The sequence below is a fragment of the Ruditapes philippinarum genome, unplaced genomic scaffold (genome assembly GCF_026571515.1).
Source record: "Ruditapes philippinarum isolate M1 unplaced genomic scaffold, ASM2657151v2 ctg151_1_1_1_1, whole genome shotgun sequence".
Taxonomy (NCBI): Eukaryota; Metazoa; Mollusca; class Bivalvia; order Venerida; family Veneridae; genus Ruditapes; species Ruditapes philippinarum.
Genome location: NW_026852309.1, coordinates 394473 through 409991, shown reverse-complemented (window position 1 = coordinate 409991; position 15519 = coordinate 394473). Strand labels below are relative to the sequence as shown.

The following is a 15519-nucleotide window of genomic DNA, read 5'->3' as shown; positions in this document are numbered from 1 at the left end:
CTTATAAACCTTCTTAACAAGTTAACCTGTCAATTAAACTCAATGCTATTTGGAGATACCTTAACATTATACTTATAACTGTTTTTTCTTCTTCTTTTTTTTCGCCGTGACAATCCCATTGCTGCATTTCCCAGCAATTTTTTACTTGTTAATTTTATTTCACACCTTAAGAATTGTAACCACGTGATGTACCAATAACTATCTTATTTGGAATCCAATATTATCAATACAGACTCGTTTTCATTTCCCCAAGTTCAAATATCCATTTCAAATGCGTTTAATATATAGTCTCATTTGCATTGACCTAGTCCAAACATCCATATCTAATCCATATTTAATTTATATACAAAGTAATTGTTTTCCTTATTATAATACAAAAAATCAGTGTTGATTGTGTGGGTTTTCTAAAATTATTCTTATTAATTTGATATAAAGCGTTCATAATACATTGTTGAGTTCCCTTCACATTCTATTCGACTCGTATGCAGTTGCTAAACGCTAGCGCATCATCCAATAAAGGTTTATCGATTACTTAACAATGTATTATAAATACATAATATTGCATCGTCTTGTTTATCCCACTCGTTTAGATAAAATCGATGCTCAGGTGTTCAGATATTCATTTTAATCAAAATCTTATAATTTCTTTATTAAAAAGATAGAGCTGATTTACAAAAAAAGTATGATATAAAGTGTTTCATATTTTTAACATCATTTTACATAATATAACTAAACCTGCACCTTTTCCAGCACAAGAGAACATACACTTTCCAATATGTCTTTTAGGACAGGCTCTCCATTTTCAAGTTCCCAAACAATGCTGTCGCCTTCTTTACACAAACATTTCAAAGTTGGCATCATTAACTGCACGTCAACATTTCCCAACCGCATTAAAACAATTGGTTTTTTCTGTAAAAATGCCTGATCAAATTCGTTTTTACAGTAAAGATTCCGACAACAGTTATCTGACACAAGAACCATGACCACGGAAACTCTGTTCAGGCATAGTACTGTTTCATCAGGAACATTGAATCCAAGGCGAACATCTTGATCTCCGGTACATAAAAGTCTTCGATCTGTCCCAATGATCAATTGAAGGTTCTCGTTTAGTTGGTCTATACAAAGTGAAAATAATCAGTGCTCTATGAGAGAATATGAGAGGTTATTTTTTCAATTCAGCTCTTAAACCTTCCAGTTTTGCGGCTCATAAATGTTATTGTAATGTTATAACCCCATAATGATGTTGTAGAAGGGACTATCGTGCTCAGATTCGAAATCAATGGGGTAGTAAGATTTTGTTGATTACCTTGGAGCATTAAGCGTCATGTTGGAATAAACATATTTCCCCGGAAAGCTAAGAATTGACTTAGCTGGTAGGACACTATTAGTCAAGTCAACAACTTTCAAATTTAGCACATCTTGTTGAAGGATATTTTTGCCCATATATCTAGCATAATTGAATATTTCATGTTTATACTTTCTAGAGTGTGAAGTGTTTGATAAATCGCAGTCATATCAACGAAGTTCATTGGGTTCCGCTTAAATAAATTGTTGTTATTTTTCTGGGTAAAATATAATTACCATCTGTTTGATTGATGGTATTAACTTTGCTCCAATAAGTGCCAATTTCAGACATGATAAGAGTCTGTAATGCCGGCAAAGCACTTTTCGCTTCCAGAGCTTTGAACAAATTTTGTATAAGTAGACGACGAGATTTGTTAACATCTAATGTATGGACTGATTGTAAACCGACGAACGCGTATGCATCAAGAACAAAACGATCGACATGGATTTTCATTATATCAATCCTTTAAATCATTCTCGTGAGAATGTAGACCAAGTGGTAATCCCCCGTTCTGTTGTGCTATTGAACTCGATTATTTGAACTTTAGCCAAGCTTTCATGAATAAAACTGGAACAATTTATTGAGAAGATACCTCGTCATTTTCTGTTCAAGTCTACAATATGGACATTTTTGTACAGTCTGGGCAATGTCGTTGGAATATAGTGACATATCAAACTTCGTAACAATTTTCGACAATTGTCTCCGTACTCCCAAGTTTTACAAAGAGAATAAATAGAACAAGTATTTCAACACAATGTTTTATAATTGTATCCATTATTTTCTTTCGGTATCTGAGTAAAACATGAATAAATATATGTATAATAACCTCATCAAATTCGCATAAGTATTACGTATGTTGAAGTTAACGATATTGTGACATAAGAGATGAAATATTTTGATAAATTATCATGTAATTCCTCAAGTGGTACGATGTTTATGTAATCGACCATTCATATGTAAATTAACTTCACGTAAAAAAAACAAAGCAATACATTACATTTATTACATTACTACAAACTTGATTACGCAAGCCGACTTTCTGATTTACAATGAAATTTTAAAAACTGGTCAAAATATTGCAGACGAAAAATTTGAATAAATATGTTCATAACTAGAAAAAATGACGAGCAATCCAGGGCACATCTTGAAAAGTAACAAAGGAAATTGATTTAAAATTGACACAGTACTAGTGATACCACAATTAGAGGCTCAATCGTAAACATCGGCTTTCCTTTAGAGGCATCGAATGTAGAACACTAAAACAGACCTGCTCAATTTGCACGGGTTATAAGACAGAGTTCGCTTGCGGGAAAAGAAAAAAGCCATATCCCTCAGTATTGAGAGTATTTCTTTTATTATACCTTCTTTTATATTTCTATCTTTTCTATAAATACCTATGTTTATATTTCCTGTTCAATACTTGATTTTCGTAAGTTATCTGTCTATCTATTTATCTTTTATGTTCACACATTGAATAACAGATTATCTGTTAGATTTATCTAGATATATTTTCTTTAAAATAGGAAAATGAAAATAATTATTTAAAAACAGTTTTAAAAACCTGCCAATATTGATTTTGTATTATAATTTTCAAGTACACTAAATGGTTTTCCAGAAAGATTTTGTCGACCCATAAATACCAAATAAATTTGTGATTATCTACCAATGTTTTGTTACTACTAGTAAATTGGTGAGATAAGTAACCATTTTGAAAATGTATTACACGTTCAGTTTTGTTATTTGCATTGATACGGTGGAACTCTTCGAATAAATCCCCCAAAAACTCGGTTAACTTACATGTCCCTGCAAGTGATAAAATAATCATTATGTGTATGTTCGATTCAATAAGACGTTTTAACACAAATCAATTTTTCCATTCTAAAAACTACACAAAATACAGAAAATACCCTTTTATTTCGTTGAACCTGTTCTCGATATCCCCGAGGTTTTTTGTCTAGGCGAAATTTTTTTTTGTAAAAAATTTGCCTTTTCGACAAACATTCGCCTAGACAAAAAAACTTCTATCATTTTGAGGAAGGCGAATTAGAATGTCAAAAATGATTTAGTATTTGTGAATAAAATGAATTGATTTGTGTTAAACATCTTATTAAAGAGAACAAAAATCAGTCGTCTTAAATTTCATGATCGCACTAAATGGTTATCGTATTTACCATTTTAACTATAAGGCCATTTGCTCGACTTTACAGAAAGATGTCTCCTGTTTCAGTGATAAAAAATAAATTGAAACAAGGTGATAACCATATTAACCTTTTATTAATGTACATGTATGTATATTCATTACTTTACTTGTTCAGCACTTTAAAGGCACATTATGCCTCAGAATTTAATTTTACTTTTCCAGAAAGGACAAACATGGGTGTTATACTGTTTAATTAATTATTATAGAGCACTTTAGATGCTTGATAAATGAAGCTTAGTGCTAAATGTGAAATTAAACGTCACAAGAGTAGTAAAATGTAAATAAAGTAGTATTTTTACTTGTATTAAATTGCTTACTCTCTATAAATGTACTAATTGCCAAGACAGGAGCAGTTACATAGATGGTTTAGTTTTTTAGAAAAGGAGTAACTTTTTGAAAACTATTACAGTACAGCAAAGATAAAAAGCCTGTGGCATAATGGGCCCATTACCAATACATTTACAGACACCACTAAGACATAATCTATACCTTAAAATTTACCTCTTATCCCTTATCAATCATTTTGTATACTTGCAACTATTTCCGACATAAAAATATTTAAGATTTTTGCTTAAAGGCCCATGCAGCCCCCAATATGGTATCATTTGATTTGTCAAACGCTCTTTTCACTTTTCGTTCTTGCTACATTGTAAAAAACTTACTCATTGGCCACATATATGAACTTTACATGTATTTTGCGTCTTTTTTGCAATTGGTTTAATTGCAGTAATTTGGTATTTTGTTTTGAAATCAATACTGTTGCTACCTTTACGACATGTTGCTGCACGTTCAGTGATATTTTTGTGTTGTTTAACATCTAACATGCTATAGATCTACATGTATTATTAAAGCATTGTTAAACACATGTTTGATATCTGTGGCATAATTGCATTTTAATCTACAATTCATATTGTACCCTTAACCCCCAAACATGATTATGAATCGATTTTAAACAAAATACTTCGTGGTCCTTTTCTGTTGTTTTCCTTGGAGGGGGCGGAGGGGTGAGGGAGGGTTGAAGGAGGCGGAAAGGGGGCTGCCATTCATCTAAATAACGTACAAAACGTTTACTTAGAAATCTAGGTAATAAAACTCCTCTAAATATCTTCTTTGTTTAACATACTATTTCATGCATGTGTAATATCATATACCTGTAAAACAATTATTTCTCGAAAAAAAAATACCTCACCACCTCAAATTAGAAAAAAATGATAACAATAAAGCATTATTGAAATTAATCAACGTAGATGTACACAAAATGGAACATCATGCAACTGTAAATCTAATTGTAAAATTAACATAATAATAATCCGTAAAACCGATTTTATATCACTGGTAAACCGATGTTTTCGTGGCTTTCATAACATGAAGTAAAATACCACTTATTTCCAAATAAGTATTTAATTACAAGCATACAAAACCACCCCTATTATATTTCTCGGTGATATCTTGCCTACATCCTTTTGATTTATGCTATTCAACTCGCTCAAATAAGACGCTATTTCAGGCGCCATAAGATTCACTGATGCAGGCAAAGCACTCTGCACTTAAATACAGCTTGTGTATACAAGAAGACCATAACATTAATGAGCCGTGTCACGAGAAAACCAACATAGTGCGTTTGCGACCAGCATGGATCAAGACCAGCCTGCGCATCCGCGCAGTCTGATCAGGATCCATGCTCTTCGCTATCGGCTTCTCTACTTGTTATAGAGTTGGTAAGCGAACAGCATGGATCCTGATCAGACTGCGCGGATGCGCAGGCTGGTCTGGATCCATGCTGGTCGCAAACGCACTATGTTGGTTTTGTCGTGACACGGCTTATTTACTTACATCTAATATATTTACGTACGGTAAAACGACGATAGCACGTGCATAGATTGCAATAGCTTCAAACGATGAACAGGCGAGTATTTAGTCGTTTATAGACTTAAAATCCTCAAACGACGACAGCACGTGAATTAAGTCGTTCATATTTCGTAATAACCTCAATCGACGACAGCACGTGCATTAAGTCATTCAGATGTTATAATAATCTCAAACAACGATATCATGTGCATTAATTTGTTAATAGATTGTCATAACTTGAAACTACGAAAGCACGTGCAATTAGTTGTTCATAGATTGTAATAACCTCAAACGACGACTTCACTTACATTCACTTGTTCATAGACTGTGATAACTTAAATCTATTTTAGCCAATATGACAGTTTTGTTTCTTTGAACTCAAGGAAGAAAATAGGGCTGTTAAATGAAACGGCTCTACCTTTCCCTTAAGTCTACAATGACATACTCGAAACTTCACAAATTTTCGACTTCAACTTCATTTAATCATGATCTATTTCAACTTCAGGAATTCACGATTTCGGCTTCGTGAATTCACGATTTCAACTTCACGAACTCACGATTTCAACTTCATGTTTGTTAATCGTCTTCGTATCATAAAAACAACTAAATACCATGTCTGAGGTCATTTGTCACGGACTGAACCAGCGTCCCCTGTAGTACTCTAAAGTGTGCTAATGTGCGGAGACTAGGGATGAATAAAAATGTTTCAACATATGTTCTGTGTGTTCATCATCTTCCTTTGTTTATGAATCAAATCATGCCCTTTTGGATAAATATCTGTACTATGTTAATAATGATATTCTTTAATTTCATAGATATTTCAAGTACATAGGTTAACAATGAGCACATTTTATAAAAGTATTTCAAATCTACATAAAAACATAATAGAAATGTATTACTTGGATATCCTTATAAAGTATTTCTTGAAAGAAAAAGAAATGATATGAGTGAAATACATTGGAAATGCCAATGAGCTTAATATATACATATTGCATACATAATTGCAACAAATATACTAAATAGTGTGATGTAAAAAAACTAAAATGCAACACCCATTTCTATGTAATTGGATGTAAATAAACATGTAATTGATTACAAAGATTGGTCTCAAAAAAAGTTATCCGCTGAAAATATTAATTTGAAATTTTTATTTTGAAGGTTGAGTACATTTATGCAAGGGTGTCCCTGTATTGTTAAAAATGATTAAATCACAAAGCCCAAACAAAATGTATTTGAAAATTTGGTCAAAACCCTTGTAATTTATGATATGGATGAGGATATTATATCTATAAGATTACGTAACTTGTGTTTGGAAAGAGACCTTTTTTGCGAAAAAGATCAAATCACAAAACACCGGAAAGATCCACCAGGACTGATCTCAACAATAGTTGTGAATGTTTAAAATGCATCTATTGAGAATTAAGGAATTATACACAGAAGAAATAATCGATACAAACTAACTAGCCCATTCACATTAACAAATCTTACAACAGTACATTTTTTCTTGTTTAAATATGAAAAAGATTCTTTACATATTAGACAAAACTTATAATTACAATACAAAAGCAAGGTAATGTATACAGCTTAAGAATTACGGACCCTAATGAATATTTTATTCATGACGACATCTTTTATCTAAATATTAACAAATAAAATTGACGTCATGGTAAAAAGAACACTCTTACATGACAAAAATTATACTAAAATAGGTATGCCGAAAGTAAACGAGCATGGTTTTCGTGTTATCACGATACTTTCGCCATTAGCCGATACTAAACGATTCATTCGGGTCCGAAATACTTAAAATAATATTTCAACTAACATACCTGAAACAGAAACAAATTTGAAATGTTATGTAATATGATACAGATTATGACATGGTTATGTGATATAATATGGTTTTACTAGAATCAAAACCTTAAAAAGATATAACAAAAGCAAACAAACAAAAACTGTGAAAACGGTATTAAGTATTAAACATATTATACATGTACATATTCAATGCTGCAACAGCATATGATGTGTTTTCATCGCTTGGTAAATCATTTTTGAAAAATAAATATAAAAATTCCAATTATAAGTCAGTTGAAGTCTAGGTCAGTATATTTTTTCGCTGATTTAATGGTTTGCATTATATGTTTTCTTTTTTTTTTCTTACATGCATATATAACATATAAAAGCAATGACATGCATTTTACATGCTGAAAAAATCTGTTGTCTTCTCTGTTTCTGAATTATATATATATTTCTATCTAAATTATAAAAGAAAGTAAGTGAATATTTAAAAGTTTGGTGCAAGAAAAAGGTTGATACGTCAATATTTTTGAATGCGTCAGTATTTTTGAGGACAGAGGTTATCATACTCTTACATTGTTGAGTCTAATAATTTATTTTATTTCATACCTTAAAAATTGTAACCACGTGATGTTCCAATAATTATCTTATTTGGAATCCTATCTTATTTGGAAATACAGACTCGTTTTCATTTCCCCAAGTCCAAATATCCATTTCAAATGCGTTTTGTATCTAGTCTCATTTGCATTGACCTAGTCCAAACATCCATATCTTATTTGTTAACAAAGTAATTGTATCTTTAATATAATACAAAAAAAAATCATAGTTGATTGTGTGGGTTTTCTTAAATTTGCTGTTTTTGTTTCTTTTTTCTTGTTGATGTGATTTTAAGCGTTCATTATAAATTGACGAGTTCCCTTCACATTCTATGCGTCTCGTTCACAGTTGCAGAATCTAATTAAATTGGACTCGGCTAGCGCATCACCCAATAAAGGTTTAACGATTACTCAACAATGTATTATAACCTTATACTATTGCATCGTCTTCTTTATCCCACTTGTTAAGATATAATCGATGCTCGCTCATTGTACATTTTAATCAAAATCTTACAATTTTTATATAAAAAGGTGGAGTAGATTTACAAAAAAAAATAACATACTGTTTTTCATTTTTAAACACCATTTTACATTATACAGATGTATAACTAAACCTGCACCTTTTCCAGCACAAGCGAACATACACTTTCCCATGTGTCTTTTAGTACAAGCTCTCCATTTTTAAATTCCCAAAGAATGCTGGCGCCATTCTTGTACAAACTCTTCAAAGTTGGCATCATTAACTGCTCGTCTACATTTCCTAATCGCATGAAAACGATGGGTTTTTGCTGTAAAAATGCCTGATCAAACTCGTTTTTACAGTAAAGATTCCGACAAAATGTATCTGACACAAGAACTATGACCACGGAAACTCTGTTCAGGCATAGTACTGTTTCATCAGGAACATTGAATCCAAGGCGAACATCTTGGTCTCCGGTACACAAAAGTCTTCGATCTGTCTCAATGATCAATTGAAGGTTCTCGTTCAGTTGGTCTATCACGTGATCATGTACAAATTGATAATCATCACTGCTGTATGACAGAAAAGCAACAAACTCATACTGTCCCTCACCTTCTTTCAATCTGGCTAAAACATTTTCCATCTTCCTCTTTCGCTTCAGCCTTCTCATTGTTCGGTGAAGTATTATTCCAATTATACACAGCGTCATAAAAGTAACTATTATGCAAACAGTGGATGTAATGATGACAAGTTTTCTGTTACATATATTCTGAATTCTTTTTACAACCGATTTTTCGATTTTTCTAAATGTGCCATCATCGGATATGCAAACCAACGCCTGTTGTTCCAAATTGAACTCCATTGATATAAGGAGCCATTGGATAGACGACTTGCAGTCACATGTTGAACAAAGCAATGGATTTGATTTCATTACGACTATACAATGATCGTCCACATATATGTTCGAACTTTCACATGGAACTGCATTAAGGTTGTTAATGGATATCTCGTCGAGAACTTTTATGTTATTGTTACTAACATCTAAAACACGTAGATAATGCAAGTCCACAAAATCAAAGTGTAACTGTTCAAGTTGGTTAAAAGAAAGATCAATTTTAACAAGTTCTTTGTTATGCTTGAACATATGTTTAGGAATTTCTCCAAGACGATTGTTTGCTAAGTTGATAACATGTAGTTTACTATAAGAAGCAAGCAACTTTCCAAAACGGTCCGACCTTTTCCCTAGCATTTCAAACAATTTGTTATTAGATAGAATGTATGTTTCTAGATTAGGAATGCACTCACAAGGATACACCATTTCCAAACCATTGTGTGATAAATCAATATGTAAGACAGACCTTAATTTGTACACTGGACATACAAAATCAACATCTAAGTATCTTAAATTGTTATTTCTTAAAATCAGCTCTTTTACCTTCCAGTTTTGCGGTTCATCAATGGTTATTGTAATGTTATAACCCCAAAATGATGTTGCAGAAGGGATTATCCCGCTCAGATTCGAAATCAAAGGGTTAGTAAAGATTTTGTTCAGTTCAATATTTTTAATTTGGGAAATATTAATTGCTATGTTGGCAAAAACATATTTCCCTGGAAAATTAGGAATTGCTCTTGCTGGTAGGATACAATTAGCCAGGTCAAAAACCATCAAATTTAGCAAACCTTGTTCAACGATATTTTCTGTCCATACATTGTCTATAACTGTATATGACATATTTAAACTTTCTAGAGTGTGGAGTGTTTTATGAATCGCGGTCATATTGACGAAGTTCATCTGGGTACCGCTTAAATCAATTTTTGTAATATTTCTCGGTACAATATAATCCACATCTTTTTGATTAATGGTATTAGCGTTGCTCCAATAAGTGCCAATATCAGACATGATAAGAGTCTGTAATGCCGGCAAAGCACTTTTCACTTCCAGAGCTTTTAGCAAAGTTTGTATCAATAGACGATGAGATTTGCTTACATCTAATGTATGGACTGCTTGTAAACCGACGAAAGCGTATGCATCAAGATCAAAACAACCGACGTGGATTTTCATTTCTTTTAATGATATTAATCCTTTAAAGCATTCTCGTGAGAAGGTACACCAAGAAGTATCGCCCTGTTCTGTTGTGCCATTGAACTCGATTGTTTGAACTTTAGCCCAGCTTTCATGAATAAAACTGGAACTATTTATTGTGAATTCTCTTCCTTTTCTGTCCAAGTCTACAATACGGACATGTTTGTACAGTCTGGGCAATGTCGTTGGAATATAGTTACATATCACACTTGTACTCTTTACTTCGTTACAATGTTCGACAATCCTATCCGTACTCCCAAGTTTCACAAAGACAGTGAAGATAACAAGTATTTCAACACAACGTCTTTTTATTTTTTCCATCATTTTCTTTCTATATCTCAGTATGACAAATATAACATATGTTGAAGTTAACGATATTTGGAAGATACAGATGAATAACTTTGATATCATATACTTCCTCAAGTGATCCTCTGTTAATGTAATCGACCATTCGTATGTGAATAAACTGCACGTGATAAAAGAAAGCAAGATATTTTTTTAAGAATCGAGTTACATTATTTTAGACTTTATTACACAAGCCTACTTCCTGAAACAAGTTCGCATTAACAATGCAATTTTAAAACTGGCCATAATAAGTTTTTAATTAAGAGCCGCATCACGAATAAAACCAACATTTGCGACCAGCATGCGCATTCGCTATCAGTTTCTCTACTTGTAATAGAGTTGGTAAGCGAACAGCATGGATCCTGATCCGACTGCGCGGATGCGCAGGCTGGTCTGGATCCATGCTGGTCGCAAACTCACTATGTTGGTTTTGTCGTGACACGGCTCATTTATATGTTAATAACTTAAAATTACGAGCAATCCAGGGCATATCATGAAAAGTATTAAAGAAAATTGATTTAAAATCGACACAGTTATAGAAACTAGTAAGAGGCACAATCGTAAAACAACGGCTCTTCCCGTATACTTCGGATACGAGGCATCGAACGTAGAACACGAAAACAAACCGACGCACTTTGCCCGGGTTATAAGAGAGAAAAGAGCAAATGCCATATCCCTTGGTATTTAGAATTTGTATTTTATGATACCTTCTTTTATTACGTGTTTTCGTTTGACTAGAGTTACAATTAGAGACAAAAACAATAAAAAATACTAAATTTTAAACTTTCATATCTGACATAACAGAAACAATCAAAATTGCGAGATCATTTCACTGAAGTAGTTCCAATTTGACGCCTTATTAAGTAAGAGGTCTATAGTAAAAAATACTCAGCTTCAATTTTATTAAATGATGAAAATAAAGTAATTTAGATGTACACAAAATGGGACTTCTTGAAACGATAAATTATAGTATGAAAACTCATATAAAACAAGTGCGTAAAAAGGATTATTTATTTCGCTTATAAAATCTCCTGGTTTGCATAAAATGTGGTAAAAACCCCAAATAAGTATTTAATTACAAGCATACAATACTACCTTGTTATATTTTTTGGTGATTTCGGTAATTTCTAGCCAACATCTATTTGATATATACTATAAAAATCGCCTAAATAAGAACCTAATTCAAGCATCATAAGATTCACTAATTCAGGCAAAGCACTCTTCACTTTAATACAAGACGACGATAGCATTAACTTACAACTTATGTATTATCAGACGGTAAAACGACGATAATACGTGCAGTAAGTCGTTTATAGATTGTAATTACCTCAAACGTCGTCAGCACGTGCATAAAGGCGTTCATAGATTGTTATGATTTAAAACGACGGCAGCACGTGCAGTAAGCCGTTCAAAGATTGTAATTACCTCAAACGACGAGTTCACGTGCATTACGTCGTTCAAAGATTTTAAAAACTTCAAACGACGATAGCATGTGCAATAATTCATTCATATATTGTAATAACTTCAAACGACGATGAAATGAGTACAAATATGACCAATATTAATTTTCTGTACCAGAACTTTTAATTATCTGCTAGATTTATAATTATAATATCTGGTCATGTATCTTACACTTTCAAACAAGTATGATTGTTTCGTGGTTTGTTGATGTGTTTAGTAAATCGAATAATCAAATTATGTAATAATTCATTGTATTACAGACCTTCAATTATAGACCAATTCACTTTAATGAGTTGAACTTTTATCCTGAAATGAACGATGATTTGATTTACGTTTTACTGGCGTTAAGATGGTTTTTGCAACTGTAGCAGAACAGATACAACTTGTAGTCTTTCTTGTTCTTTAATTCCTGTTTTGTCATTTTGTCATAATTTATACGTTGTTTCTCTGGTTTTAAAACATTAGAACTAAAACTAACCTTTCAAACACATGGTTTATTCATCAGGTATATTCTTTAAAACATTAGAACTAAAACTAACCTTTCAAACACATGGTTTATTCATCAGGTATATTCTTTAAAACATTAGAACTAAAACTTACCTTTCAAACACATGGTTTATTCATCAGGTATATTCTTTAAAACATTAGAACTAAAACTTACCTTTCAAACACATGGTTTATTCATCAGGTATATTCTTTAAAACATTAGAACTAAAACTAACCTTTCAAACACATGGTTTATTCGTCAGGTATATTCTTTAAAACATTAGAACTAAAACTTACCTTTCAAACACATGGTTTATTCATCAGGTATATTCCCTCGCATGGTTTGTGATACGATCAACCAGTTCGATCCAAATAATCAAAAAATTAAAGTGAATTGGTCTATAATGGAAATTTTGTAATGACATAAATATTTATTCTTGGAGTATTTAATATTGTATGTGACAACAAACCACGAAAGATAGAGTACTGAAACGAAATTCCCTTAACCACGTGGTCTATTTATTATAAAAAAATAATTTAGAACTAGTTTTTAATATATGACATATCAGCTTACAAACATAAATCTATATTGTTGTCCTCTATATTTAATAATTATTTTTGTTTTGTGAAAGTATCACAGTGACCTATTTCTTTTATATGTTTTCATATTTGATTTGCACATTATACAAACTGAGTGTTATTGTAAATAAAATTGAGAACAAAATAATACGGATGTTGACAGTGAGTGTGAAATACACGATTCGTTTTTATATATCTTTATATTGCAGATAATAAAGTGTTCTAGTACAAAATATCTCATTATTCATCATTAAACTGTTAAAACGTATCACTTGAATTTCTATCAACATTTTTTTCCAAGAAATATTTTATAACAATATCCAAATGATACATTTCTGTTTTTATCAACATTTAAAATACTTATAGGAAATTTTGCCCCTGTAGACCAATCCACTTTAAACGAGGAAGAAAATAAATTACTTCAGATTTATTGTACAATTCATCTTCCTTGTTCGACATCGACTGATACGTTTAGAGTGTAACATGAGCTTGCAAAAAAATGACCGAGATATAGCCTACAAAACACAAAAGTAAAAATCGGTGGTCACGCTGGAAAAATAAAAAAAGAGATAAAAGATAAAAGATTTATTTGCATAATATACTTTTATCACTTAGATAAATGTATGGATGAAAGTTTGCTTGGATCAAATCCGTTCAACATATGTAACTTCCCCAATTTAGTTAATTTTGACATAGTTCTTGTGTCCGTAGCCAAACTTGTAAAAACAGATAGTATTTTTGTTTACGGATACACATTTGTAAATAAGCCAAGAAAACAACAAACAATCAAACAACAAACAAACACCGATAAATCGGGACAATGACATTTATTTAAAAGAGTAATATACCTTTTATAGAAACAATTTAATAAAAACGGATTACATTTTTTGCTAAAACTTAGCAACAAGTTCTCTGGTCTTCATTATGATATTATTTAATCGGCACAGTTTATATACCGCCTATGCAATCTAGATATTATTACAGTAATAACGAGTTTGAATTGTTTGAAAATGAAGTACTGAAATTTGTAATAAGTATGATATTGTATATTTGTTCGGGGATTTTAATGCTCAAACTGCTGAAATGTAAGACTATACTACTGGCTTTACTTTTTATCGCAACATTTTGATTTTGATACTGTCAAAAAGCAGTCATGCAACTAAGAGGTAAAAGTGACACCCGGAAGTGTAGGGACAAGAAAACCACGGTTATAAACTGATAGATATATGTAAAAACAATAATTTAGTAATTATAAATGGAAGGTTAGGAACAGATAAAAACATTGACAATATGACTTTTAGAAATGTTACAGTCATTGCTTATTTAATTTCATCATTAGATGGATACCCACTCTTAAATGACTTCCAAATAACTTACCTTGATAATTTATACTCGGATGGTCACGCGTTGATTCATTTTCAAATTAGAGCTAACAGCGTAATGTCAAGCAATTGCATTAATAACAAGAGGGCCATGATGGCCCTGAAATTGCTCATCTGAATATAGAAACTTTCCATGACAAGGAACAAGTACAATTGTATACTATAAACAAAAGAAGATATAAAATTTAAATCTTAAACTGATATCACACAGTTAATATTTGTATCTGAAATAGTGCATGTGTAAAAACATCACTGGTTGCTATTGCTAAGGGAAATCAACAGTTCCAAAATATGTGTACAAATATGTAAAATCAATGACCCATGTGGGTCCAAATGTTACCCCAGGGCTTTTTTAAAAACAAACTTGGTAGAAACTCACTAGAAGATGTTCCAAGCTAAATTTCTAAGCTCTGGCCTCCTTTGGGTTTTTAAAATAAGGTTTTATAAGTTTTTACTATATACATATAATGAAAATCAATGACCCTCGGGCGGTTTTTTTAAATAGAAGATCTTTTTAAGTTTTTTTCTTTCGGTTGCCATGGCAACCAGAGTTTTGCATGGATTTTAATTATTTGAACATTTTTAAAGGTGACCACCAAAGGAACATTCCTTTTAAGTTTTGATGAAATTGATTAAGTGGTTTATCAAAAGATGTCGTTTAAAGTAAAAGTTAACGGACATACGGACGACGGACGGGCGGACGCTGGACGAATTGTGATAACAAAAGCTTACCATGTCACTTTGTGACAGGATAGCTAAATATAGCGTCCCGGTTTGCCACGGTTTAGTCCACGGGGATTAACAGTGGTAAACTGGCGTAGGGCCGTAGCGATTCCGTGAAGTACCGGGTCAAACCTTGGTGAAACAAGACAAACCGGGAGATCACCAAGGTTGTATTAAAATGTTTAATACAACCGTGGCTCACCGGCACCTACCGGGA

At 32.1% G+C, this 15519-nt stretch overlaps 1 protein-coding gene across 1 annotated transcript; it reads right to left on the bottom strand.

Moving 5' to 3' along the window:
• Positions 1 to 8391: 8391 nt before the first annotated feature.
• On the bottom strand, positions 8392 to 10650 carry LOC132756165 (uncharacterized). The gene has a single exon (XM_060747166.1). It carries the CDS (start codon positions 10648 to 10650, stop codon positions 8392 to 8394), a length of 2259 nt encoding a protein of 752 aa, XP_060603149.1.
• Between the last annotated feature and the right edge of the window lie 4869 nt (positions 10651 to 15519).

Excerpts from the sequence above, each read along its gene's own strand:
- LOC132756165 (XM_060747166.1), bottom strand. The coding sequence starts at position 10,650 with ATGATGGAAAAAATAAAAAGACGTTGTGTTGAAATACTTGTTATCTTC.